Source organism: Peromyscus californicus, unplaced genomic scaffold (assembly GCF_007827085.1).
Source record: "Peromyscus californicus insignis strain IS unplaced genomic scaffold, ASM782708v3 Scaffold_3__1_contigs__length_106647218, whole genome shotgun sequence".
NCBI classification, from domain to species: domain Eukaryota; kingdom Metazoa; phylum Chordata; class Mammalia; order Rodentia; family Cricetidae; genus Peromyscus; species Peromyscus californicus.
The window spans coordinates 6,603,012-6,629,203 of NW_026294551.1; the positions used below are offsets into that span (position 1 = coordinate 6,603,012).

Consider the following 26,192-nt stretch of genomic DNA (forward strand, 5'->3'; position numbering starts at 1 on the left):
ACCTGCTTGTCTCCCAGGAGGCCCTGCTGGCTTCATCCTGGCTGCTTAGGGCCCACCATTCCTTGTCTGTGACATTGAGCATAACTGACGACTGATATACCTGGGAGAGCCATGTCTGGGAGTCCAGGATGCTCAAGAGGCTGTGGGGCTGGCCCACCAGGAGGTCCAGGCAGGACTCCCTCGGAGGCTGGGGAATGGGTGCCCAGCTCAGCATCTCCCGCTGGCACTCCTCCTAGAAAGAACCAGTTTTTGGTAACTCACAGCCCACGTCTGTTGGGCAGGGAGCGATCACAGAGCCGACAAAGGACTGACCCTCCCCACCCACCAGGAAAGGGGGCTTTGGGGTGACCTCTGTGCTGGGCAGTGCTCTCATCTGTGCCCAGCTCCCTACCTCCTCCTGGGCCAGCAGCCTCTGGCTGCAGAAGAGCTGCAGGCGCTCGCTGGCCAGGTTACTGCACAGCTGCTCTAAGCCGTTCACCCGCAGCGCCTGGGGTGGGCGAAGACGGGATGGGCACTGGAGTGGGGGCAGGGCGAGTGGAGACCCCTCCCTTCTCTCCCTGAGCTGAGACTGCAGGGACAAGTCTGAAGGACATGGTGCAGCCTATAGGCCACCGTAGACCAGCCCTCCCTCCAGCTCTCCACGCTCCCGCCCTCTGCTCCAATAGCGCTGTGAGCCTCTGGAGTTCTGATCACAGCCATCCTGAGAGGCTCTGGAGGGTGCATCTTCCCACTATCTTGGTGGCTCTCAGAATCCCCCTGGTGGCCACCTCCAGGAAGCCTTCTAGTCTTCCTCCCCTGCTTTCCTCTGCAGCCTCAGCATGCAGGCTCAAGCCCAGCAGGGCACTTACTATACCTTTGCACAGCTATGCACACCCACTACCTTTGCACAGCTGTGCACACCTGCAAACACACCAGAACACACACGCATACAACCCTTCCCACCCAGGGCAGAAGTGGTCACCAAGGACATTCTAAGGAAGGCAGGACACACAGGGCAGTGAACAGTGCCCATCCAGGAACTGGGGTTGGCCTATCTCCTTTCTCCAAGCCCCATTATTGCTGGCCCCTCCCCACGACTCAAGGAGGCGACTCTTGAGGCAAGGAGTGCACAGCTGTGACAGTTTTGGAAGATTGGAAAGGGTCTACTTCCTTCCTCCTTGGTATGTGGGAGGTGAGGTTGCGGACAAGCCCAGCCCGAGGTGGCCATGCAGGACGGAACTCTCCAGAAGCAGTGCCAGAACAGGACAGAGCAGGACAGGACTCTATCTGTAGAGAGCTAACATTGCCTACTTTACTGCCGGAGGCCTCAGGAGGGTTAATTAGCTGTGTGAGGCCACACAGCCAGCAAGGGAAGGTGAGGCAGAGAGCCCTGGGGCTTGGGGTGGGCTCCAGCCCCTCCCAGAGGGAATCCAGGAGGGTTCCCAGCCCCAGCTGGGAAAGGTACATGTGGTGGACCACCGTCCTCCCAGGAACATGCAGATGGAGATAAGTGGACCAAGAGCCCCAAGATTCTCTGCCAGCCTCAACCAGACTCTAAAGACCCAAGAGGCAGGACCTGTTCCCTTTCCATCCTGGTGCCTCCTCATCCCCACCGAGGGACACTCAAGGATTCCACTCAGTCGCCCCAGAAGAAGCCGGCAAAGGCACAGGTCAGATAGGAAAACAGTATAGAGAGGGAGAGGATGGGAATCCGTACAAGACACACAAGTCCTCAGCACTAAGAGACTTATCGGCCCCCGAGGGACAAAGGACAAGGAATAAGAGGCAAAGACAGGAGACAGAGGACAAGGGAGCAGAGGAAAGGAACAGGGAGGGGGGAGGGGTATCTGCCCAGGAGGGACAAAGGACTGTGGACAGAGAGGAAGCAGACGTGGCCCGGTGGCAAATGGCAGTTTATAAAGGTAAAGGGGATACCCCATGTTAGGATGAGTTGGTTTGTTTTAATTGGGTATGCTAATTTGGTGAGCCAAAAGGGGGTTTTGATTGATGGACTTCAATACTTTGATTGCTGGGCCTTGGCAGTCAGCCTCAGGAGGAGGAAGTGGCCAAATAAGAGAACTGACCTTAGTGGCTAGCTTAAGGAGTGTAATCTAAAGGTTTTTAACAAGGGGGAGGTTAAAGGGCAAAACCTCGGCCTGTTCGAGCCCTCCGGGGAGGAGCTGGAATGAGATGGGCACCACCTGCCTGCTCCTCCCCCTCCCAAAGGGTGACCTCAAAGCCATAGGCGTCCACGACAGTGATGGTGCCCACACTGTCTGCCTCCCTTGGTGGAGCCAGCCTCACGTTGATCCGCTTCAGAAGCCAGTTGAAGAGCCTTGTGTACAGAGTCTTGGCCAGGGCGTCCCTGCAGACACCGTAAGTGAGCCTTGCCCAGCAGAGTGCCACACCTGGCTCCCCTCTCTCCCCTCTCTGATCCCCAGGGTTACCTGGCGTCGATAGCGCTTTCCACCGGCAGAGATCTGGAGACGCGGCCATAGGGCGTGTCCTGGAGATCAGAGACATGCTCAGGATGTCAGGCCCATACCCACAGGTGCTTCGGGTTGCTCCTCCCACCTCCCCAGCACCCTTGCGGCTCACCATGACCCTCTTGGTGACTGCCCCTTCTAGGCGCTCTGGTGGCACCTGTAGCAGCCGGGCTGCCAAGTGAATCTCAGCCCAACTGGACACAGCAGCCACCTCTTGGGACTCCCGCTAGACAGAGGGGGAGGGGACGGAAAGAGTTTTGCTTCTGTGATGGCAATAGTGCCCAGGCATGGCCTTGCTTTATCTAGCCAGCTGCCGGTTCTTTAAGGGACGACAGCAGCCCGCGGTGGTGGCGCACACCTTTAATCTCAGCACTTGGGAGGCAGAGGCAGGTGGATCTCTGTGAGTCTGAGGCCAGCCTGGACTACAGAGTAAAATTCTGTCTCAAAATAAATAAAGAGCCAACAGCACACAAGGCACTCTGGACTTCGGTGAGCCAGGCTCCGGGCGGGGCTGAAGGCCCTGAGTGTGAGCCCCGACTCTCTCTTCGTGGCTGGGCGGTCCTTTTCTCTTTCTCACTCTCTGCTGCCTTATTGCTAGAGGGAAAACAATACCCCCTGGGACACAGCTGTTGACATGAGAATTAAGTTTCTTTTAAGAAGTGTCAAGGGGGGCTGGAGAGATGGCTCAGCGGTTAAGAGCACTGGCTACTCTTTCAGAGGTCCTGAGTTCAATTTCCAGCAACCACATGGTGGCTTCATCCATAATGAGGTCTGGTGCCCTCTTCTGGCCTGTCCTTGAGGGTGACAGCTGAGTACCAAGAGGCACACAGTGGCTTGTCATCGCCACTGCCCATCCTGTGTGCTCACTGGTCCTGCCCACAGGGAAGCCCACCTCTGAAGAAGAGAAGCAGATGTTCCCCAGATGCAGGATGGTGGCCAGCACAGCCCAGACTTCAGTCAGCTCCTCTGCGCACAAGCCCAGCACCCGCAGGGCCTCCACCAGCCCTTTGAAGTCCTGGACATCCTCTTTGCCCCGGAGCCTGCAGGCTCTGCCCTGTAGAGTACAGCAGGTTTGTGGTGGGGCAGCTCCTGGCATCCCCACAGCATCCTGAAAGCCCTGGCTGAGCCCCTTGTCTGGGCGCACCATCCATGAGAGCCTCGCCCCTACCTGGTTGAGGTAGTAGTAGGCCTCAGGTCCCTGCAGAGAGAGCTGCTCACGTTCCATGGGGTCCAACCCTGCCAGCAGCTCATAAAAAACATGGAAGCTTCGCTCAGCCTGGGCCTTGGAGAGAGAAACTTGCTTAGGGGTGGAGCAGGGCTTGAGGGCTGTGGTTCCTCCTCCTTCCAACTTCTGGAGTCCGAGAAGGGTGGGCAGGAGGCGGGTCCTTACCTGAAACACTACTCTGGAGGTCTCAAGCAGATAGTGGGACACAGAGGCTCCTACAGTGACTCCCCTGTGGGTAAAAGAGACAGGGTGGCATACCCGGGGGTACTTTGCAGCAGGGGCCATCCAGGGGCTGAGGCCAAAGGCAGGAAGTATCCGAGCGCCCAAGAAGAGTAACCCATCTCAGGTGTCCCTGTGCCCACGGGACCTCCACTCACTGCTGCAGGCAGAGGCATAGCTCCTGGCCAAAGCGGCTGGCATTGGCATTGAGGATGGTCTTGGCGTGGCCAAAGCTGTTGAGCACGGGCAGTATGTCCTTTAGCTGTGTGAGGGTTGGGACACTCAGGTATACCTGAGATGGCCATAGCACCCACTACCCACTGAGAGTCCGCTATACTGCTGGCTGTGTGCGCCTGCGTGGGGTCAGTCCTATCAGAAACACCCCCCCCCAAAAAAAAATTAAAAAGGGCTGTGGGTGTAGCTCAATTTGCAGAGTGTTCCTCTAACATCCACAAGGCTCTGGGCTCAGTCCCCAGCACCACATAAAACTGGGTGTGGTGGTGCACTCAAGAGGTACATGCAGGAGAATCAGAAGTTCAAGGTCAAGCTCAGTTACATAGGAAATTCTAGGCCATCCTGGGCTACCTGAGACCCCATTAAAAAAAAAAAAAAGAGTCAGGCATGGTGGCTCGTGTCTTTAATCCCAGCACTCTAGGTAGAAGCAGGTGGGTCTCTGAGTTTGAGGCCAGCCTGGTCTACAGCTTGAGTTCCAGGACAGCCAGGACTACACAGAAACCATGTCTTGAAAAAACTAAAAGCAAAAAGGAAAGCAAAACCAAATTAACAAAAAACTACCACCAAGAGCAAAAAACAATAACAAACAAAGTAGAAAGGCCCAACCCTACTGCCTGCATCGGGGAAATCTTGGGGCTGACCCAAGAAAAGCCAGGCGTGGAGAAATGGCCTGAGAGACGACCAGCTGCCTCCAGCCAGCCCTCACCTGAGCCCCTCTGGCCTCTGTCTGCTTCTGCCCCAGGCTGCTTAGAAGCTCCACGATCTTCCTGGCCGCCTCTGTCTTCCCTGAGCCACTGTGCCCCCTGCAGGAGGGAGGAGCTAAGGATGGGAGGGAGCACCCTGGGCTGCCCCACTGGGCCCAGGAAGTCCCGAGGGGGTCGTCCTGAATTGCTGCCCAGCAGTGCACAGGACCAACAGTTAGGGTGCTGTGTGGGTTCAGGCAAACAAGGCAGTCATGACTCACCCTAGGAGGATGCAGGGGTCCTGTCCAGAGCTCTGAGACAGGCTATAGGCTGCTGCCCCGACGGCAAAGACGTGTCTGGGGAGAAGGACACCAGAGTGATGAGCCGGTGCCAGAGATGGTTGTCTGGGGCCTCTAGGAATAGGTGATGCGCCCACAGGCCCTGCAACTCCCTCAGTAAGACATATATGCAGGGAGACGCGTACAGGGCAAAGGGGCAAAGTCACCTACGGAGTGGTGTTCGGGGCCTTCCTGGGATGGTAGCTGGCCAAGACCTCAGGTGAGAAGAGAGGGAGTGCCTGGTGGGGGTTCAGAGCAAGCAGGAGGGGCCCCCCGAAAGTCTGGCAAAGAAAGCAGAGGCTCTTATGAGAAGGGGATACAAATGGGGCACTCCGAGGCACCCCAGACTGGCCTCTCACATGTCTCGCGGGACCCCAGGTAGAGGAGCCGGCCTCTCACATGTCTCGCGGGACCCCAGGTAGAGGAGCTTTACATTCAGTCTAGGGATGAAGAGAAGCCCCAGGGGTGCCCACAGAGGAGGAGACTCCAGCCACGGCCCTTCTCTGTGGTGCCCTTACATAGATGCGGCCCAGGTGGAACCTCTTCTTGAGGCACAGCAGCACAGAGCTGTCACACACCAGCCTGTGGGGACAGCAGGACAAGGGTGAAGTTGCTGAGAGCCAGTCCTGGGCTAGCCCTGCTGCGTTAGGGAAACCCTGGGCAAGCTATGCAACTTCCAGCCGGGCTCTTCAGTTGCTCCCCATCCCCTGGGGGTAGGGGTGAGGGGCTGCTGATCAAGAGAGATGCTCTCTGGGCCAGCCAGGAAAGGAAGTCCCTCTCCTATCCCTGTGGCGCGGGCCTGTAATTCCAAAGACTTGGGAGGCTAAGGCCCGAGTATCACAAGTTCAACTCCCGCCTGGGCAACCTGGTGAGATTTTTTTAACAAATGAAAAGGTATAAACAGGGCGCATGTGGGGGTGGGGGTGGGAGTGGATGTGGGGGTGAGCAGAAAGATGGCTAAAAGGGTAAAAGCACTGCCCCAAAGCCTGATAACCCGAGTGTGATCCCCAGAAACGACAGGGTGGGAGAGAGTCAACTTCTGCAAGTTGTCCTCTGACCTCTGCATGTATACTGTGACACTCAAGAGTTTGCCCCCCGCCCATTAAAAAAAAAAAGCGGGATGGGGGGGGTCTATATAGATCAGGACCGAATGCAGGAGATCCTAGGTTCAATCCACAGTAGGGGGGTGCTGGAGCTTTGGAAGGGGAACCTTTCACCCCAAACCTGCCTTTCTATGAGGCAAAAATCCCCTGTTGACTTAGTAAGGGTGCATACGATTTTCAAAGGTCCAAGGACGAGATGGAGTGTGAGGAATTATGAGCCAGGGGTGGCTGATTCAGCACTATGCTCCTCACCGCAGCCGGGCGAGGTCCTCAACGTCTTCCAGGCCCTCTGGGAGACTCCTGGTCTTAGCACCGGGGAAGGGTGGCATCTCTAGGTCCTTCCGGATGCTCAGCTCCAGATCCCTTTCCAGCGCTGCCTCAGCGTCATCCTCTGGTTCCCACCGCTCCCTTGGGGACCTGCAAGGGCTATTCTGCCGTAGGCGGGTCTCCAAGGTAAGTTGAGGCAGCAGAGTTTCAACGCCAAGCCCAGGGTCTACGCAGGGAGTAGAGCCCTGCGCCCAGTGCACTGGAGTCTCAACTTCTGGGGTCTCTGGCTCTGCTTCGTTCCGGTTCTCTTCCGGTGAAGTTCCACTGGGGGCAGATGAGGAAAAGGAGGGAGCCTGGCGGGACCTGAGCACCCCTTCTTCACTAGCCCCTTGCTCCTCCCTGTACTCTGCAGCCCCTGCAGGAGACGAAACGCGGCCTTCCCCAGTGGGGGCGTCCGTGGATGCTCCTGAGGGGCCGCTGCACGACTCCTTCTGCGCACTATGGATCCGGGGGAAGACCACCGCGAACTTTGGATCTGGAGCTGCATCCTCGATGGCTGATGCGCGGTCTGAGCCTGAGCTATTCAGCGCCTGCGGAGAGCTCGAACTGCCGCCAGGGGGAGCCCGCGGCGGTCCCCGGAGCACCGCCCGACAGGCCAGGCGTAAGGCCCGCCAGCGCCGTGGCCCGGGCGCCCCGCCCCGCGCCTCGAGCGCCCTCTCGCGGCCGCGCTCCTCACGCTCCTGCGGGCGGGCCCTGGGCGCATCGCCCCGACGTTGCTCCACCCGCAGTCGCAGCCAGCGCAGGAGGCCCAGGGCCCGCGCCACACGCTGCAGCCGCGCCTTGAGGCTCCCGTGGAGGCCACCCGCGACCTGGGGAGACGTGCCAGCCGGGGCCCTCGTGCGCAGCTTGCGGAGCACCACGAGTGCAGCCAGCGGCGCCGGGTCCCGGGGTCGTCGGTCCCCCGCACCTGCTCCCTCTCTGGCTCCCGTGTCACTCTCGCTCACAACCACCGGTACCTTCCCCGCCACCTCTCCGACCTGGAGGCGCTGGGCCCTGGGGGCCTCTGCTGTCTCAGGCTCAGTGCCTTGCAGCTCAGCCTTTGGCTGCTTCCCGACGTCACTGGTGCCTGCGATCACTTTGGAGTCCTGAGGACCCTGAGAGCCCCTGGGGGCGCTTGCGCAGCTATTCTCGAGAGAGCTGGAGACTGCAGCTTCCCTGGCCAGCTCTGTCTCCTGGGACTCAGGGATGCGGCTTGAGGTTCCTGGGGTCTTCCGTGGGCGACGTCTGTGCCCGGACCACCCGGGACTCGAGTCTGTATCTGTCCGGGAATCATCACTCGCTCCCTGAGTCCTTGTCCCCGACGGCCCTTCCCTGCTCTGGAGCTCCAAGGCGTGTCCACCATTGCCATGATGGTTGCTGCCAGTTGACTCGGGTCTTCTGGTAAGGGCGCCTTCTGAGCTCCTGTCAGAAGTCTTGGTCTTGACTGGCCCCTCCGAGGCTCCACCACCCTGGCTGCTGCTGTCCAGGGCCTCGTGGTATTCACTGTCCAGGCACGAGCTGCCACCATCCCCGCCCGACGTGTCCCCATCCCTGCCAGAAGTCTCTCGGTGGCCTCGCGGAGCCGATGGTCCCTGCTTCTTTCTTCTGTGGCGGCCGCGCTTGACCGTCCACTCTTCTTCCCCGGGGAGTCTCTGTTCCTCAGGGAGCTCCCCATGACTGTCCCCGGGCTCACGGCTCCCCGTGGACCTGTGGCCCCGACCCTGAGAGCTGCCCTGCCTCTCCCGGGTCTCCAGTGATGCCCCAGTCCCTGCACCTCTGCAGCGGTGGTTCCCCTCTTCAGTGGGCTTCCTGCAGCCTCCAGTGGTCCCCTTGCCTTTGGTGGCGTCAGGGTCCTTAGCGGGCTTGGTCTTGTGGCCTTTGCCGCGGGCAAGCCTGCGATCCCGGCTGGGGGCGCTGTCAGCGCTGGCGGACCCCGACTCCTGCTCCGCTGAGGCTGGCCTCCCGGGTCGTGCCCGGCGCTGGGGCGCTTTGCCCTTGCTTCCGCCCATAATTGCCTTACCAGTTAATGCCTTGCTCCTTTTGCCTTCTGATCGGACTGTCCACGGTTGCCCCGAGGTCTCCGCTGCTGGACACAGTCAGCTCCGGCGAGGTTATGGGCTCAGTCTATCCCGAGTCTCCCTCTTAAGGCAGCAGCATCAATAATGTAGGCGGCAGCGGGTCCTGACCCCCTTGGTCAACAATGGATTGGAGGCAGTGGAAAGAGGAGATGCTGCAGCTGTGGACAAAGGCCGTGGACAGGGCATCGGCGCCAGGACTCCCTGCCATTCAGATCAGCCTGGCACCAGGCCAGACTGAGGAGCCCAGGCTCTGCACTTCAGCCTCACTCCCTGTCTGCCAAGAGCGGCAGAGGAAAGCGCTTCTACCCAGGGCCTTCCAGGAGGCTGGGACCATGGCTATGGGACTATGCAGGGGACACTCGGGAGTTCCATTCTTTTCTGTTGTGAGATACAATCTACTGAAAAGTGCATGCAATAGGAGCATGCACCTCGAACCCGGGTAAAGCCTGTGCACCCCTCTGGAGTTATGAAACAGAACTAGATAGAAGTCCAATCTCAGGCTCCTAGAAGAGCAGCCAGTGCTCTCAAGCCGTGTCATCAACCTCAAAGGCAACTTACACAAGTGGAAACTTACTTAGCTCACAGATTTTTGTGATTTTTTTTTCATCGTGGGGGTGGAATCCAGGGTTCCCCCTGTGGGTTCCAGACAAGTCCTCTGCTAACTAAGCTGCTTTTGTTCACTCAACAGTTTACCTTGGAGGTTTTTTTGTTTTGCTTTTAAGATTTATTTAGCCGGGCGGTGGTGGCACACGCCTTTAATCCCAGCACTCGGGAGGCAGAGCCAGGCGGATCTCTGTGAGTTCGAGGCCAGCCTGGGCTACCAAGTGAGTTCCAGGAAAGGCGCAAAGCTACACAGAGAAACCGTCTCGAAAAACCAAAAAAAAAAGATTTATTTAATTTATTATGGTGATCCGTCTGCATGTATGCCTGCAGGCCAGAAGAGGGCACCAGATCTCATTACAGATGGTTGTGAGTCACTGTGGTTGATCAGAATTGAACTCAGGACCTCTGGAAGAGCAGCCAGTGCTCTTAACCTCTGAGTCATCTCTCCAGCCCTACCTTAGAGGTTTTTATAACACATGTTGAGAAGCCCAGAGGTGATGGTGAACGCCTTTAATCCCAGCAATGGGAGGCAGAGGCAGGAGGATCTCTGTGAGTTTGAGGCCAGCCTGGTCTACATAATGAGTTCCAGGACAGCCCAGGTTACACAGAGAAACCCTGTCTTGAAAAACCAAAACAAACAAACAAGAAAACAAGCAACATCACCATGTGCCGACTTCCCTCCTCTTCCTCCCCAGTTGCTCAGCCTCCTGATGAATTAATGTTCTATAGTTTAACCAATTGATGATAGAGCTTTTAAAATTGTATTCATTTAGTGTGTGTGTGTGTGTGTGTGTGCGCGCGCGCGCACACACACGGTAGTGCGTGCATGCATACCACAGTTCACGTGTGGGGTCAGAGGACAGGTAACATGTCGGACTCAGTTCCTTCCTTCTACCCGGTGGGTCCTGGGGTTAACCTAGGCTGTGAGGCTTGGAGGCCCTTTGATGGATGGCTTTTTAAACTTTTATTTGTATTTTATTTTTTGAGACAGGGTCTTTCTACATAGCCCTGGCTGTCCTGGAACTCACTGTGTAGACCAGGCTGACCCCGAACTAATTCAGAGATTGGCCTGCCTCGGCCTCCCAAGTGCTGGGATCAAAGGCATGCACACCACTGCCCAGCTACCCATGGATTTTTTTTTAATTAATGAAATTTATTCATTTATTTTACATTCCAACTGCAGTTTCTCCTCCCTCCCTCTCCTCCCATTCTTTCCCCCTGGATTTTTTAAAAAACTGAGTTGATGCTACCTCATCTCACCTTTTGCTTATGAGAGAGGTGGGGAGATGGATCAGTGGTTAAGAGCACTTGTTGCTCTTATGGTGGACCCAGGCTAGGTTTCCAGCACCCACATGGTGGTTCAAAACCATCTGTAACTCCAGTTCCAGGAGAGCCAATGCCCTCTTTTGACCTCTGAGGCCAGCAGGCACACACACAGCACACAAACATATGTGCAGGCAAAACACTCATCACATCAAGTAATCATCTTTTGCTAACGTTACCAACAGCACCGGGAAATAACTTCATCCAAGTAGAATTAACTCCCAGAAGGAGACTTGCTGGACCATAGGCTGTGTGTATTTGTAATTCAGAGATTTCTAAATTTTCTTCCATAGAGGTTGTGCCAATTTACACTCACGAGGAGGAAGCAACTGTCCCAAAGGACCACAAGCTCATGGGCAACACCAGTGTGCCTGCAGACACAAGGCACATACCTGCTGCCAGCATCGTTATTCAAAGGGCTGTGCACCCAGTAAAAAGCAGAACGCTCACACAGCGGATTCTCACGCAGCAGTGAGAGCCACATAGGAGAGTAACGGGGATGACTTGGGTAATCTTGTAAACAATGGTGCGTGAAAGCAGCCAGGCATGGAAGGGCAATCAGCACGGGATTCTATTGACAGACAGACAGACAGACAACCAAGGCATGGGTCTGCAGCAGGACCCCAGGGTGCACATGATGCTGTTCATGGAGATTTATCCAGTTGATGACCGTGACCCATATAGGATTACTATGATTTTCTAAAGATAACACGGAGAAAGAGTCCTGGACAATACCAGCAGGTCACACCCAGGCATGGGCTTAGTATGTCCTAGGCTGTTTTCAACGTTTTGCTGTGAACTCACCGAATCCTTGGGCAGGTACTACCCAGATGCACTCTGTGGATGAGACCTCAGAGGCACACAGCTTATGTTAAACTGAGACACCATCCCAGTCTGGCTCGAACCCCTGCTGGAGAATGGCTGTGGGGAACTGCCATCGCTGACCAACAGAACTCTAGTTCCTTGTTTACCTCTTTACAACATGTCCTGTGAGCTCTTGGGACAAACTCATGAACAAAGGGAAGGCTCTGTGCTCCCATGGACTTTCTGGTCCTCCTGGTGACCCAGAAGTAATGCATATTATATTGGTAATGATTGTGTTTTTTAAGAAAAGATTTATCTTAGTTTTAATTATGTGTATATGTATGTGGGTGTGTGCTGTGGGATGGTCTGTATGTCAAGTGTGTTGCTGATGGGTTGGTAAATAAATCATTGATTGGCCAGTGGCCAGGCAGGAAGTATAGGCGGGACAAGGAGGAGAATAAAGCTGGGAAGTGGAAGGCTGAGTCAGGGAGGCACTGCCAGCTGCCACGATGACAAACAGCATGTGAAGATGCCGGTAAGCCACGAGCCATGTGACAAGGTATAGATTTATAGAAATGGATTAATTTAAGCTGTAAGAACAGTTAGCAAGAAGCCTGCCACGGCCATACAGTTTGTAAGCAATATAAGTCTCTGTGTTTACTTGGTCGGGTCTGAGCGGCTGTGGGACTGGCAGGTGAGAGAGATTTGCCCTGACTGTGGGCCAGGCAGGAAAACTCTAGCTACAGGTGTGTACATGTGAGCACAGGTACCCTCAGAGGCCAGAAGAAGGTGTCAGATCCCCTGGAACTGGAGTTATAGATGGTTGTGAGCCGCCATGTGGGTGCTGGAAATCAAACCCAGGTCCTCTGGAAGAGAAGCCAGTGCTCTCAACCACAGAGCTATCTCTCCAGCCCCCATACTTGTTTGTTTTTGTCTGTATTTTTTAAAAATTTATTTATTTTTCTATTATCAGCTTGATACAGTATAAATTCTTATCCTAATAGTGAAATGTTTCACTGAGGTTTGCCCAGTGATTGAGTAAAACCAAAACTTATTATAAGCCACAGTCATCCTAGACTGTGTCTTTTGCCCTACAAAAGCTTCTCCGTTTCAAGAGGTCCTATTTATTAATTGTTGTGTTCAGTGTCTGTGCTGCTGGTGTCATATTTAGGAAGTGATCTCCTGTGTCCATGCATTCAAGAGTACTTCCTACTTTCTCTTCTATCAAGTTCAGTGTAACTGGCTTTATGTTGAGGTCTTTGATCCACTTTAGCCCCCATGTTCTTTTACTTGAAAGTCTCACCCAGGACAAGACATTCTGCCTGGACCCTCCCAAAGAGAATGTTCAGATATAAGCATGGTTTAGAGTCATGACTGTCGTCCGGGCGGAGCAACAACCATCTTGGGGTATTCAGCTGCGCCTTCCTGCAAAGAAGCATCCCTGATGGTTTTCTGTCAGCTTAGCGTCTGTACGTGAATCTACTGACGTTTTAATTATTGTCGGTAGCCCCAGAGCCCCATAGTCAACGCTCTGCTGGCCACTCAGGCCACGGCCTGGAGGGCCTTTCAGTCCCGCAACCGAGGAAGGTCCAGGGCTGTGATATGTAGGTTTAAACTAAGTCTCATTTTATTTACCAACAAAGACTTGGAAGTCATATGTGGAGGTGGAGGTGAAAATCTGTTAGATCAGAGAAGCTGAGAAGCAACTGGATGACCTTCCTTTTTGGCTGGAGAAACAGCAAGAGACGTGTCTCTTCACTGGTCCCAAAACTAAAAGGAAGCGCCATACTCAAGTCCCTGCCCTCTTCTTCCTGTGTGTCTTCTCTATCCAAACTGCTGGCTTCTCGATGGCCAATTCCAGTCAACTAGTCTCTAGTTTCACCCCTGATGCAAGGTAAACTTTATTGAACAGTCTTGGAGTGTCACAGTACGATCAAAATTCCCACAACACATCCCAGCTGGGCTTGCCTGCAGTTTACATCCCATATAAAGGGCAGAGTGAGGCATTAAATTCTTGCCCAAGTATCCAATTGCCTCTACACCAACCAACTCTGCCTTAATTGGCCTGGGAGAGGGACCACTCTGGGGTCCCCACTAGAGTGGCGTCTATTGCTACAGGGAAGCTCTCATCCTTACTGGGTAAAGGCTTTTTAGGGGTGGCCTATGGGGCGAGGGGCACCCACACTTCTGTAGGTAACCCCTCACCTGTGGTCTGTAAGGAAGCCCAATAATTCATTAGTAGGCCAGGGTGGACTTGGGCAGATCATGCCTCTGTTATTGGGACCTTAGGAGGAGGGATGGATGCTGTTTGCCCTCCCCACCACCACCACTGGAAGGCATTTTAACAACATTTGGTGATTCAAATACTTAAAGAGGAGGTTCTCTGAGCATCTCTGAGCTGGAGATGGACTTAAAGCACTGAAAAACTTGTCCTCAGGCTGTTCCAGTAAAGACATAACAAGGTGTTTATTAAAAATTCTGTTTTACTCAGAGGCAGTTAAAATTTATAATTTAAAACCCAACCCACTACAAAAGGGGGGGTGGAAGAATAAAAACTGTGCAACATTGACAAAAGAACAAGACAGACAGAGCTCAGGAGGGGCCGCCTGGGGTGGGGGCTCTCCTCTCCTGAGGCCAGGAGCAGCAACAGGGTGGCGACCAGGGCAGACCCTGGCCAGGCTTGGGCTGGAAAGGCCCTCAGTAGTGTGTGTTCATCTTACAGCCTGGATGCTGTCCCGTTCACTCTGCTGTGGAAGGACATGGGGAGGCAGTAGGTCAGGACCATCCTGGGCAGGACGGGGTGCCATAGTCACCCACCCTGAGCCCCCAATGCCATTGGTGATTTCCTGTTGGGCCCAGGCAGGGTGGCAATTAGGGCTCTTCTTCCTGTCCCTCCCTGAGCAGCAGACCTTCCCCTCCCCTGGAGGCCCACAGGCCTACCTTCCCCATTGCTGAGGCTACATCCCACAGCCATGCGCTGAGAACGCCAATTGCCATAGCTCCTGAGGTAGCAAAGACAGGGAAATCACCATTCATGGTAGCCTCATCCTTCACGTCCCCACATTCTCCCAGCACTGTAGTGACTTACCCCCGGTCCCCTTCCAGCGTGCTCTGGATTTCCTTTAGGACCCCTGCTGGGTAGGAGAGACCCAGTGAGGCCTGCAGGGATAAGGCTAGACACTGTCTCTTTCACCAATGGGGTGCCAGACGGGCTTGTACCCTGGCCCACAGAAAGCCCACGCCTGGCTTCCTCTGGCCTTCCAAGCTTGCCCTGTACCCCAAGACACGCTTCCCCTCTGTCACGTGAGCCTCACCAACCCCCACACCGACTCACACTCGTCATTGAGCAGAGCGTGCTCCATCACGGGGCCAGGCTTCTTCTCTGGAAGGCAGAGTGGTCAGGTGGGCCTGTCCTGGGCCCTCTGCCCAGCCCTCTTATTACAGGGGTTAAGGGAGTGAGTGCTGAGACCCCGGATGCAGGAAACCGTTCCTTCCGCTCCCGGTCTAAACACTTCCCTCTCGCTCACCCTCAGCCCCCGACTCCCTTTACTCCATTCTAGCCAGCTGTGTCCCAGATGTGCCCACGTAGCAGCCAGAGGCCTGTCTTACCTTCCCCATCACGTTGGCTTCTTGAGCTCCTGTGGAGGGGCAGACAGTGAGGGCTGGGGACCACTAGGCTCTGAAAATCCTGCTCCCGTGATGAATGGGTGAGGCCAACCTGCTTGACCAGGTCTGAGCAGGGGAGGGGTCTGCACTGGCAGCTGGCCAGTCAGCAGATGCCACAGAAAGAGCAAGGCCGTGGAAAGGCCTCTGGGCCCGCATCCTCACCTGACTTGGCCCGAGGTCCTTTTGGGGCCCGTGCTGTTGCCGTTACTGGGTCGGCTGTGGTTCTTGGTGTTGGTTGAATCCACCAAACACCGGGGCTCAACCAGCCACTTGGTGGAGAGAGAAAAGCGCTCAAACTCTGAGGGTGATATCAGGTAGAAACCTGAGGAGAGGCAGAGAAGCCTTGAGTAAAGCCAGCCCAGGGCTCCTGGGTCCTGTGGCTGTGGCAGGGCCTCCCTCCCAGGGGGATGGGGACAGAGCCTCCTTCCTTGATGTTCTTCACTCAGGGCAGGCAGAGCCCCATATCTGAGCTGCTCCTGCCTCTCTCCCCCGACAGTGCCTGAGACCCTCTCACCGAGGCCCCAGCCCAGGCCTGCACACCTTGGCCGTATTTGGTGAAGACACAGGAGGCAATGCCACTGACGTCCTCCTTCCGGATGCAGCTGTATCGTGCCTGGGGCTTGAGCAGGGGCATGGAAACCACCTGGATGTCGCCCGAGTTGGTGAGCACCGCTAGGTGGTGCTCACCGTAGTCCTCAGCCCTGCAGCTGCCAAAGTGAGCCACACCCACTCTTCGTACCCGTGAGCCCTCCAGGGCCGTCAGCTTCAGCTTCATCTTGGCACTCACCTTGGGCAGTGTGAATACCTGGGCACACATGGCAGAGGGGCATGAGTCACACCATAGCCGCCGGACTGTGGTTCTCCCATCCATACGACCATTGGGACCTTGTCCTTTAGCAGACACCTCACGGTGGACAACAAGCTCATCTGGGTCTTAATGCCCCTCAGCTCTCAGATGCAGATCTTGGGCCAGGAAGATGCAAGGCCCCCTGACATCTAGTTTGGGCATTCTGCGCCTCCCACAGACTCAGGTCCTGTTCTAGGGTGACCCTTTAGGTCTAAGGCTGACACACACAAGACCACCCCCTCTTGCCCCCCTTCTTTCCTGTGACCCTGAAGAACATACTCCAACTCCAAATGAGAACCTTGGTCCACTATCACTATTTGTGTTCAGGGGCTGAACTGCACTTATGTCCTAGGGGCATCCAGGGGACCCTTCCATGTGGCACCTTGAATTGTTCCTCTGACACCACAAGCAACTGGTGGCTGCCTTGCATGTCCGGGCTCTTGGACAGGTCATGGGCCACTTCCAGGGGCTCGGGAAGGGGCACACTGTGTCCGTCAAGCACCAGGATGCCCACCACAGGCGCACGATGCATCAGCTGGATCTCCTTGGCTACAAAGGAGGCAGGTTGGGGAAGCAGCAGTTTGGGGACAGGGCTAAGACGGGTGGCTTGGTGACACCACACCCACCAACCCAAGTTGGTCAGGCCCCCTGGGTTTTCCCCATTCACCACTCACCCTGCTCAGCCCGAACTGGCTCATCCATTCTCCGCTCTGCAGGAGGCACACGCAGGGAAAAGGCATAGATGGTACCTCCATTGGTGCCAGCCCACAGTGAAGGGCAGTGGCGGGAGCCTGCCAAAAAATAAGGGCTTGGGTACCTAACCCAGGGCTCTGGGAGCTTCCACCCCAAGCCCTGCTACTGAAACTCTCGAGTCACGTTGGCAAGCTTCCTCAAGTTTCCCTCCTCTGTAAAACAGACATGCTGTGGGCCTCTCCAGCCTCCTGGGAAAGCACTCCCACAGTCTCACAGGGCTCCCCACACAGATGAGACTGAGCCCAGGACAGCTCTGCCCTTGTAGGGATACAGCAGTGGCCACTCCCATCCAGCAGGGAAGAATCAGCTAGGGATAAACACTTCCACATGCCTACTGGATGGCAACAGGAACCATGCCACCCCACCCCCTATGGAGGCAGAAGATAGCAGCCCCGTTTTACGTGAGAGGAGGCTGAGGGCCAGAAAGTTTAGGTGATGTGTCTAAGGCCATGCTTTTAGAGAGCAGCGGAGCAAGGCTCTCAGACCAGGCAGCTGACTGTCAAGTCCGGGAGGAGAGGGAAGGAAGCCGATGTTGGCTCTGGTTTCTGTCTGCACCAACAGACTAGCCCCCTGAGGGTCCCAGGCCCGCAGCACTGCCTATACACTTTCACACCGGGAGTACCCACCTACCCATTTCCTCATGCCAGAGTCCACCGGTCCAGGCCCTCATGCTACGGGTGTCTCCCACCACGATGTGTCTACACCCCCAACTTCAGGCTGGCTACTCACTGTCCCTCACGTAGGTATCAGCAAAGTAGAGGGTCCGGACGAAGCCAGTGAAAGAGTCCTCCGCAGAGCGGGCCTCGATCTTGCGCTGCACTGGGGCCAACTCCATGTTCTGCAGGCCTGTCCGTTCCGCCTTGGTGCTCACAGCCTGAGCCTGCGCCTGCAGGAAGTTGGGCTGGGACTGAGGGTGGACTCTCGCCTCTGCTCCTCAGGCACTGACTTGCTCAATGCTAATCCTTCCAGGGAAGGGCTGGCCATAGCCAAGCCAACCACCTGACTGCTTGGGCCCAAGAGGACTTTGTCCAAGTAAGAGGTTCCCTGAGGAGAACTTGCCTGACTTCTCAGCATTTCATGGGTAGAAAGGGACAGAAAAATAAGACAAGTGTGCTGGCTAATTTTATGTCAACTTGACACAAGTTAGAGTCGTCATCTGAGAGGAGGGAACCCAGCCGAGAAAATGCCTCTGTAAGACTGGTCCCAGGCAAGCCTGTAGGACATTTTTTTTAGATCTATTTATTATGTATACAGGGTTCTGTCTGCATGTATGCCTGCACGCCAAAAGAGGGCACCAGATCTCATTACAGATGGTTGTAAGCCACCATGTGGTTGCTGGGAATTGAACTCAGGACCTCTGGAAGAGGAGCCAGTGCTCTTAACCTCTGAGCCATCTCTCCAGCCCTGGACATTTTCTTAATTAGTGATTGATGGGGGAGAGCCCAGCCCACTGTGGATGTGGCACCATCCCTGGGCTGGTGGTCCTGGGTTCTATAAGAAAGCAGGCTGAGCAAACCATGGGGAGCAAGCCAGTAAGCAGAACCCCTCCACGGCCTCTGCATCAGCTCCTGCCTCCTGGTTCCTGCCCTGTTTGAGTTCCTGTCCTGACTTCCTTCAATGATGAACAGTGATGTGGAAGTGTAAGCCCAATAAACCCTTTCCTCCCCAAGTAGCTTTTGACCATGGTGTTTCATCACAGCAACAGTAACCCTGACTACAACAAGAATCATGAATATTTACTAGGACTTGTCTATAAGGTCAGCATCACAGCTGTGGCTCACTGGATGTGGGAAAGCTGAGGCCTACCAGCAGCCACTTGGTTAGTGGGCAGGGAACCTACTTGCTCTGGATTCAGCTCCTGTGCTTAGAGCCCGGGGAGAGAGCTGGGGTCCCGTAGATGGCTGCTCTGAGCCTTGGGCCTCACCTCTCCTGTGTAGCCACCCGGCCGCCGTTTATGGCCAGATACTCTGCTGCGGCGCATTCGACGGAACGATTGACGTAGAGACTTCTTGAGGGACTTTACTCGCGACAGTGGGCCCTCCAAGGCCAGCTGGTCACTGGGGTGCAGTGTGCACCTTGAAAGAGGGGGATGTCAGGTCAGGCCATCAACACTACAGGGCCCCAAGGTCCTCACACCGTCCCAGTCCCAATCTCCAGCCCCAAATGCCCCCGCTCACTTGACAAAGACCTGCCGCCGCCGCTGGTGATCAAAGAGGCCGAAGCCATGACTGGTGCCGAAGGCTACAAGCCGCCACTCAGAGTGCAGAGCCAAGGAGGTGACCACAGCTGGGGGCTGGCACTGTACCAGTACAAAGGGCTGGAAGCCTGGCTCAAAGCTCACGGGCCCTGGGCGGGCGGCGAGGCGCTCGTGCCCCTTCCAGCGGTAACCCTCCTGGTGCTGCAGCAGGTCAGCCTCCACGTGCTCCACGGCGTGCTCTGCTGCCTCATCGTTCAGCTCCAGCACCAGCACCTGGGGTGGGGGTGGGAGTGGCAGAGAGTTCAGCAGGGCCCGGGCACCACAGCACAGCAAAGGACTTAGAAACCAAGCCGAAGTCCTCTGCCTGACTCCAGCCCCAGTTCTCATTTCTGGAGGGGGAGCGTAAGTCACTTCTGGGGGCCACTCCCTAGGGGAACCACGCATCCTGCACCTGCTGGGAAAAGCTGCAGGTGTGCTCCAGATGTTGCTGCCAGATAGGGGTTCCTGTTCCTGATGTGCAAAGTCACCCAACCACTGTGCCCTCAACCCCCACCCTGCCCAGCCTGCTACCTGCCCTGCTGTGCCTGCCACAGCCAGGTAGCCACTGTATTTACAGAGGAAAATCTTCTGGATGCCCAGCCGAGGATCGTCACTGTAGGGATCAAAAGAGCCCACCTGCCAAGGGAGGGAGAGCCTGTGAGTGGTCATGGGCCTGTCCTAGCTTGGTTCCCCACACCCCTGGTTCCCAGGCTCCTGGCCTCACCTTGCGGAGTGGGGGCCACTCCTCCTCACCCTGGGTACTGAGGTTCTCGTTGAGGTCCGTGTCTGTGAGGAACACTCTCACGGTGCTGAGTTTGTATAGCAGCCGTAAGCAGACACCCGAGGCATCCCAGAACCGCACTGTGCCATCCTCATGCCTGCGGGCAGAGCCCGGTGAGGGCTATGTCAGCCAGGGTGCCTGGGGTCTGGAATGCACAACCCAGGGCTTTGTTCCTACCCACCATGTCCTCCTTGGCAAAGGGAAAAGTAGCCATTCAAGTCACCTACCCCGTGAGCAGCAGGTCCCTCTGGGGTGGAGGCGGGGCCAGGTTGGTGCCACCATCGATGGGCCACTCCTGGAAGAGATCAGGAAGTCCAATAGAACCTGGGCCCAGGTCAGGCGTGGGCGTGGGGCTGGGGCTGGACCTACCATGGTGGAGAAGTGCAAGTTCTGGCGGCTGCCCGCGGCAATGACGCGCTCCCACAGCTTCAGGGGGATGTTGGAGACGTGGTGAGAGCAGGTGATAGCGGAGCAGTGCAGGGAGGCCAGGTAGGGCGGCTGCACGGGTGGCCAGCCCGCTGTCTGCAGGTCGATCACCACCAGCTCCTCCTCCGCTAGCACCACCAGGGCGTACGGGTCATCAAAGGCTGGAGAACAGGCAAACAGTCCCGGTTAGCTTGAAGAGGCAGCCAGCTCCAGCTGGCCCGCGGAAAGAGCTCCAGGCCGGGAGCTGGAGCCATCAATCTATATTGCTTGTCTTGTGCAGAATAAGAGCTACAAGCAGGCCAGGTGGTGGTGGTGCACGCCTTTAATCCCACCATTCAGGAGGCAGAGGCAGAGGCAGAGGCAGAGGCACAGGCGGAGGCAGGCGGATCTCTGTGAGTTCGAGGCCAGCCTGGTCTACAGAGTGAGTTCCAGGACAGCCAGGGCTACACAGAGAAAAAAAGAGCTACAAACAGAGGCGCCACAATCAAGGCCTCTCTGCATGGCTGCCCCAGTGACCAGCGCCCCCGAAAACCAAACAAACAAGAACTCAGTCAGGCATGGGAGCGGCTAGAAGTGCTGGCTGGGGCAATTCTAATGTTTGACCTTGACTGATGACCTGATCTGTCAAGGGAGGGATGGTAAGTGTTTTCTCTGCCACAGAACCTCCGTTTGCCCTGTAGGCCCAAAGCAGGGGCAGAAGGCAAGTCACCAAGTGTGTGTCCGTCCCCATAGAGTGGCCCGCAGGCTTCAACCTGTGGACTGCCTCTCAAGGTAGACGTGAGAGGAGGGAGCAGCTCTAAGGAACAGATCGGCAGGAAGGAAGAGAGGCTGAGAAGGAGACACAGGCCTGCGGTCTCCCTGGTGAGGGAGGACCAGAAGACTCAAAGCCAGGAGTGACTGGAGCAGCCCCGGCTCCGACCCCTGAGGACCTCGGCTGGGGAAGTCATGGTCACTGGCAAAGGAGGCCTGCCCTCCTCTCCTGGACAGTTCCCAGGCCTCCTCCCTGCTTCTACACCAGCCCTTGCTGATCTTGTCGGTTCCCCTACTTATGAGGCTGACTCAGGGGTGGCCCCACACGGCCACCTACTACCCCACCCAGACCGCACTACAACTAAGCCAGGACCCTCTTGCCAAGTTGGACGGGCATAAATCCAGCAATGCGGATCTGCCCGAGTTGGGCCAAATCCCTTAACGAGAGCTTGAGACAGGGAAGAGGTGTAGCCTGGCAAGGTGGCATTCCAGACTGGGTCTCCACCTGGGAGAATGGCAGGGAGGAAGAGAGCAGGATTCACAGGTGTCACTGGCCGTGGTGACACTAAGAAGGGTCGTAAGGCCAAGAGACCCGGAACGGCGGCAGATTTGGGAGCGTCTACCCAGCGCCCGTCCTCATTTCCTCAACCGCCCAGAACCCCGACTCCTGATGCTCGCCTACCAGCTGTAGGGTCGGCCTCTGTGAGGACAGTGAAGTCGATGACGCGGGAGGTGAAGTCGAAGGCTGTCTGCTGCCCGTTGTGGACCACTGAGATGCAGTGGCGGTCCCCGTAACTGGCACGTGGCATACCGCCCTGGAAGATGGTGAAGGGTAACCTGCAGGCACAGGAGAAAGGTGGGCTGGGGCTCTGTATAACTCCCGACAGCCACGAGCCGAGTTGGCAGCCTGGACCTGATGGAGCATACAGGGCAGTGGCCAGCCTTTGTGGCAGTGGCTGGGGGACCCCGGAGCCCGAAGGGAAGCCAGTCTCCAGGATGGCTGGAGGGGGCAGAGTAGATGCCCATCTCTTCCCAAGTGCAACAGCCTAGGAGGACTTGGGGTGAGGTGGGGCACCTGGGCTAGGAACCATCCCTGCTCTTCTACAGTGGCCTACTAAACTGTTCCCAGACCAGGCCTCACTATATACAGTTCCTCTGAGGAAACGGGGCTGTGGCCACAAGAGCACGGAACGCTGGCTGGCAGCATCTTCAGAGAAGGCTGAAGGAAGAGATGGGAACGGACTTTGCAAGAACTACCCACCGAGAGGTGGGATGATAAATCTGACGGCCTACCCTACCCGCGCTTCCCCGGGACGGAGACCCCAGAAGTCCTCCCTAGGCGCTGATTCCCCAGGCAGGAGCCCAGGGGTCTTTCCAGGGCAGCTGCACAAAGTGGGAAGGACAAGGAAGGCATCGGCACTCACCCTTGCCTGGTGGTAAGCCAGAAGATTTTGGTTATAGCCTTGCAAGGAAAGGGACCTAAAAGGAAAGGGGACAGCTTGAGTGGGTCTCCCACAAAGTTTCGATCCCTTCCTCTAACCACGAGTAAACCTGTAATGAGGAGGCTCCCTCTATGCACTTTCCTGTCAGCCACAGTGGGAACCAGAAAACCAGCTGTGTGGCTCTGGACCAAGCCCTGAACCTCTCGGGGCCCAGATTCTGCCTCTAGGAGCTGGGCAGCCTACCCCTGAGCCCAGGAAAGACAGAGGTGCTTCTCAGGCAGAAGACGGGGTTAGATCCTCTAGGCAGAAGCACTGACCGTAAGGTATGGAACTGCGCAGAGGATCTGGGTTCTGGATGTCACTGGACACGGGCCACTGGCAGTGGCTGCCGTCCGAGTGGCAGGTGACAATCAGGCAGCCATCCCTCTGCCAGCTGACATTCTCCAGTTGCTTTGGAGGAGAGGAAGAGATTAGGCAGGGATCAGGACAGCAGTCTACAAGGGGCCTGGGAGAGCCACTCTCCCAGACACCACCTACCTGGCTGCTGAGGAAATGGTAAAGCACACGACTGCCCTGAAGGTCCCAGATGACAACCAGGCCTCGGCTGTAGCCGATGAGGATTTGGTTGGGGTCACGAGGGTGCTCCTGCAGAGCTTCCACCATCTCGAACACTCGCCGGTGGCAGGCCTCCTCCGGCAGCCTAGGCAAGGGAGTGAGTGCCATGAGCCCACGCAATAGTGGGTACCCCACATGCTAGCCTAGGAGGATGGTGGGGACAGCCCCATCATCGTGAGGGTCGTGCAGAACAAGACATGGTATTCATGTACTTTAAAATACACACACAAAAACTCAGGGGGCAGGTATGATAGCAGACACTACAACCCCAAAACTTAGAGAGTGGGAGAAGGATCAGGTGTTCAAGATCAAGTGTACAGTAGTTGAAGCTAGTCTGGGTCACATGAGACTCAAATCTTCACAGATAGAATAAAAGTCTGCTGAGTGTGGTGGTGCATGTCTGTAATAAGCAGAGGCAGATGGATCTCTGTTAGTTCGAGACCACTCTGGTCTATTTAGCAGGTCTGGGACAGTCAGGGCTGCATAGAGAGACCCCCGTCTCAACCCACCCCACTAAAAAGATCATTTTTTTGTTGTTTTTAATTATGTATACATGTGTATGCATGTGTGTGGGGATGTGCACATGAGTGCTGGTGCCAGTGGAGGCCTGAGGCAGCAGATCCCTTGGGAGCTGGAGTTAAGGTGGTTGTGAGTCACCCAATGTGGGTGCTGGGAACTGAAGTCTGGTCCTCTGCAAGAGCAGGTGCTTAACCATGGAGCCATCTGTCTAGCCTCAAAGACATTTTTAATGAATACAAGTAACATTTACAGGGATTTAAGTTGTGGGACAATTAAATGGGCTTATTTTAAATATCTTTTTGAAATTCTATTTTATTAGAAGTATTTATTTTATGTGTATGAGTAGACCATGTATGTTCAGTACCCACAGAGGTCAGAAGAGGGTATCAGATCCCCTAGAACTGGAGTTATGGATGATTGTGAGCCACGCTGTGGATGCTGGAAACTGAACCTGGGTCCTATGCAAGAGCAGCCAGTACTCTTAACCATCTCTCCAGCCCCTTGCTTATTTATTTATTTTTTATTTTATTTATAATGGGTGTGTGCATGATGTATGTTTGTGAATATGGGCATGCACAAACCATGGCATGCACAAACCATGGCATGCACGTGTGTGGTCAGAAGACAATCTTTATATATTACTTAAAAATAAGTAAAACTTATTTTTATTTTATGAGCATTGGTGATTTTTGCCTTCATGTATGTCTGTGTGATGGTGTTGGATCCCCTGGAACTAGAGTCACAGACAGTTGTGAGCTGCTATGTGGGTACTAGGAATTGAACCCGGGTCCTCTGGAAGAGCAGTCAGTGCTCTTAACTGCTGGAAGGCTCCAGCCCTGGAAGGCAATCTTTTGAAGTCAGCTCTCTCCTACTTTTACCTGGGTCCCGGGGATCGAACAGAGGCCGTCAGGTTGGAGTGGCCAGTGTTAACTTTACCTGCCAAGCCGTCATGATGGCCCTTTTGTGCTGCTGTTGTGCGTATGGTGCGTGTGTGCGTATGTGGTCATGTGTGTGTGTGTGACGTGTGGGGAGGATACCCATGTGGAGGCCAGAAGTTGACAGTGACTGTTTTCCTCAATCATTCTCCACCCAGTTTTTGAGACAGGATCTTGTTGAACCTGGACTTTCTGGCTTGGCTACACAGGCTGGAAAGTGAGACCTCAGGACCCCCAGGTCCCCACATCTCCAGCTCTGTGGTTACACACACACGCACTACTACACCGAGTTTTGTTTTCCCTTTTTTTGGGGGGTGGAGTTTGAGACAGGGTTGCTCTGTGTAGTCCTGGCTGTCCTTGAACTCACTCTGTAGACCAGACTGGCCTTGAACTCAGAGATCCGCCTGGCTCTGCCTCCTGAGTGCTGGGATTAAAGGTGTGTGCCACCACTGCCAGGCTGGCTAAGACCTTCGTAATGAACATAAACAATACCATCATAGAAATGAAAGTTGCTGGGCAATTAGATGGTTTCCAATCTTATGCCATTAAAAACAGCACCATGGGTGGGGCGGCTCAGCAGTAGAGCACTTTCCCAGCGTGCCTGAGGCCTTGGACTTGATCTCCAGTACATACCAACACACACACAGACACACACCACTCTACAATGATAATAAAGAGCCTGTCTTTTGTAGTATCCACCTCTTCGGATGGAGACCTTGTTAAATGTGATGTTACCAGATTTAAGGGGTGAACAACTGAAAAACCTAGGCACCATGGTTGGCACCTGTAATCCTAGCACTCAGGAAGTGGGGAGAGAAGATCTAGACACCATCCTGAGATATAGAACATGTTTGGGGCCAGTCTGGGCTATGTGAGGAGACCCTGTCTCAAATCTCCCCCCAAAATAAAAACTTATGTGTCTTGAGTAAAAGGTGCACACAGACTTAGACCGTAAGAGGGAGTCTCAGGCACTCTGGCTCTCCCTGATAGCCTCAGCCAGCTCACCATGGGGGAGAGCCAAGGCTGGCCCTGATGGGGCCACTTGCACAGGAGTTGGTCCTCCTAATGTCCCGCCCATAGACCTGGCTCAGGCTAGGCACCAGACATCCCTCCCACCTGTCACCTCACAAACTGCTTTGCCCTGACCTCAGGCATGTTGCCCTAGCCTAGTCCTGCCCTGCCCTGTCAAGCGGGAAAGAACAGGGGTTGGAGTCAGAAGGTCCCCACCCCACACAGGAATCCTTCCTAGCCAGCACTGCCACCGCTGGACAGATGGGTCCTGCTTCATCCCCACGTGGAAACCAGGAGAGCCAGATGTCTGTGTCCTGAGCCTGGTCGGGGCCTCTAGGGCTGAGTCCTGGCACACTGGCCACCTACCTTGGAAGTGTAGCATATTCCACGGCTGTCAGACTGGCCCAGCAGGCTCTTGTCCAACTCGATTGCCCTTCCAGAACCCTGTCCCCTCTGCATCCCCAGCACTGCTCTGAATTCCTCTCTGCTAGGTCCTGTTATCAAGCAGCAAGCCTCTGAAGTGTCCTTAACAGACTTCCAGGCTTCTCGGCCACAGCAGAGTGCCCCAAACCTCGGGTGTCAGCTCAGCTCCCTCACTACACAGTCCTCAGGTCTTTGAGATTCGTGGTCCCCTGTGCAAAGGACACTGGACTGAGGAGCTGCTGACACACCATTATTTTGGGCCTTACCTATTATTATTATTATTATTATTTTATGTGTGGGTGTTTGGCTTTCATGTGTTTGTGCGCCACATGTATACAGTGCCCCCAGAGGCCAGAAAAGGGTGTCAGATCCCCTGGGACTGGAGTTACATACAGACAAGGTTGTAA

The 26,192-nt window shown here is 55.4% G+C and overlaps 2 protein-coding genes across 5 annotated transcripts in view; both read right to left on the bottom strand.

The window, feature by feature from the left end:
- The window catches only part of Myo15b (myosin XVB), a 49,876-nt gene extending 37,862 nt beyond the window's left edge, over positions 1-12,014 (bottom strand). The window contains 15 exon segments of the mRNA XM_052759809.1: positions 101-232; positions 392-487; positions 2,212-2,344; positions 2,427-2,485; positions 2,578-2,691; positions 3,358-3,519; positions 3,634-3,774; positions 3,776-3,834; positions 3,837-3,919; positions 4,068-4,171; positions 4,850-4,946; positions 5,108-5,182; positions 5,336-5,445; positions 5,683-5,746; positions 6,520-12,014. Of these exon segments, the coding sequence (XP_052615769.1) occupies positions 101-232; positions 392-487; positions 2,212-2,344; positions 2,427-2,485; positions 2,578-2,691; positions 3,358-3,519; positions 3,634-3,774; positions 3,776-3,834; positions 3,837-3,919; positions 4,068-4,171; positions 4,850-4,946; positions 5,108-5,182; positions 5,336-5,445; positions 5,683-5,746; positions 6,520-8,582 (3,492 nt within the window). The 5' untranslated portion in view covers positions 8,583-12,014.
- A 1,250-nt stretch (positions 12,015-13,264) lies between these two features.
- The window catches only part of Llgl2 (LLGL scribble cell polarity complex component 2), a 39,059-nt gene continuing 26,131 nt past the window's right edge, over positions 13,265-26,192 (bottom strand). Inside the window, exons 7-26 of one of the 4 annotated variants that reach the window (XM_052758497.1) lie at positions 22,820-22,982; positions 22,600-22,732; positions 22,265-22,319; positions 21,523-21,677; positions 20,034-20,251; positions 19,892-19,959; positions 19,608-19,761; positions 19,415-19,519; positions 18,825-19,117; positions 18,572-18,722; positions 17,377-17,533; positions 16,569-16,685; positions 16,277-16,443; positions 15,588-15,852; positions 15,210-15,369; positions 14,991-15,019; positions 14,716-14,763; positions 14,470-14,512; positions 14,322-14,383; positions 13,265-14,128 (exon numbers count right to left, since the gene is read on the bottom strand). In XM_052758497.1, coding sequence (XP_052614457.1) covers positions 14,121-14,128; positions 14,322-14,383; positions 14,470-14,512; positions 14,716-14,763; positions 14,991-15,019; positions 15,210-15,369; positions 15,588-15,852; positions 16,277-16,443; positions 16,569-16,685; positions 17,377-17,533; positions 18,572-18,722; positions 18,825-19,117; positions 19,415-19,519; positions 19,608-19,761; positions 19,892-19,959; positions 20,034-20,251; positions 21,523-21,677; positions 22,265-22,319; positions 22,600-22,732; positions 22,820-22,982 — 2,551 coding nt within the window. In that variant the 3' untranslated portion in view covers positions 13,265-14,120. Of the gene's footprint in view, positions 14,129-14,321; positions 14,384-14,469; positions 14,516-14,715; positions 14,764-14,990; positions 15,020-15,209; positions 15,370-15,587; positions 15,853-16,276; positions 16,444-16,568; positions 16,686-17,376; positions 17,534-18,571; positions 18,723-18,824; positions 19,118-19,414; positions 19,520-19,607; positions 19,762-19,891; positions 19,960-20,033; positions 20,252-21,522; positions 21,678-22,264; positions 22,320-22,599; positions 22,733-22,819; positions 22,983-26,192 lie in introns of those variants that run through there. The other 3 variants (XM_052758499.1, XM_052758498.1, XM_052758500.1) reach the window with 3 other exon arrangements.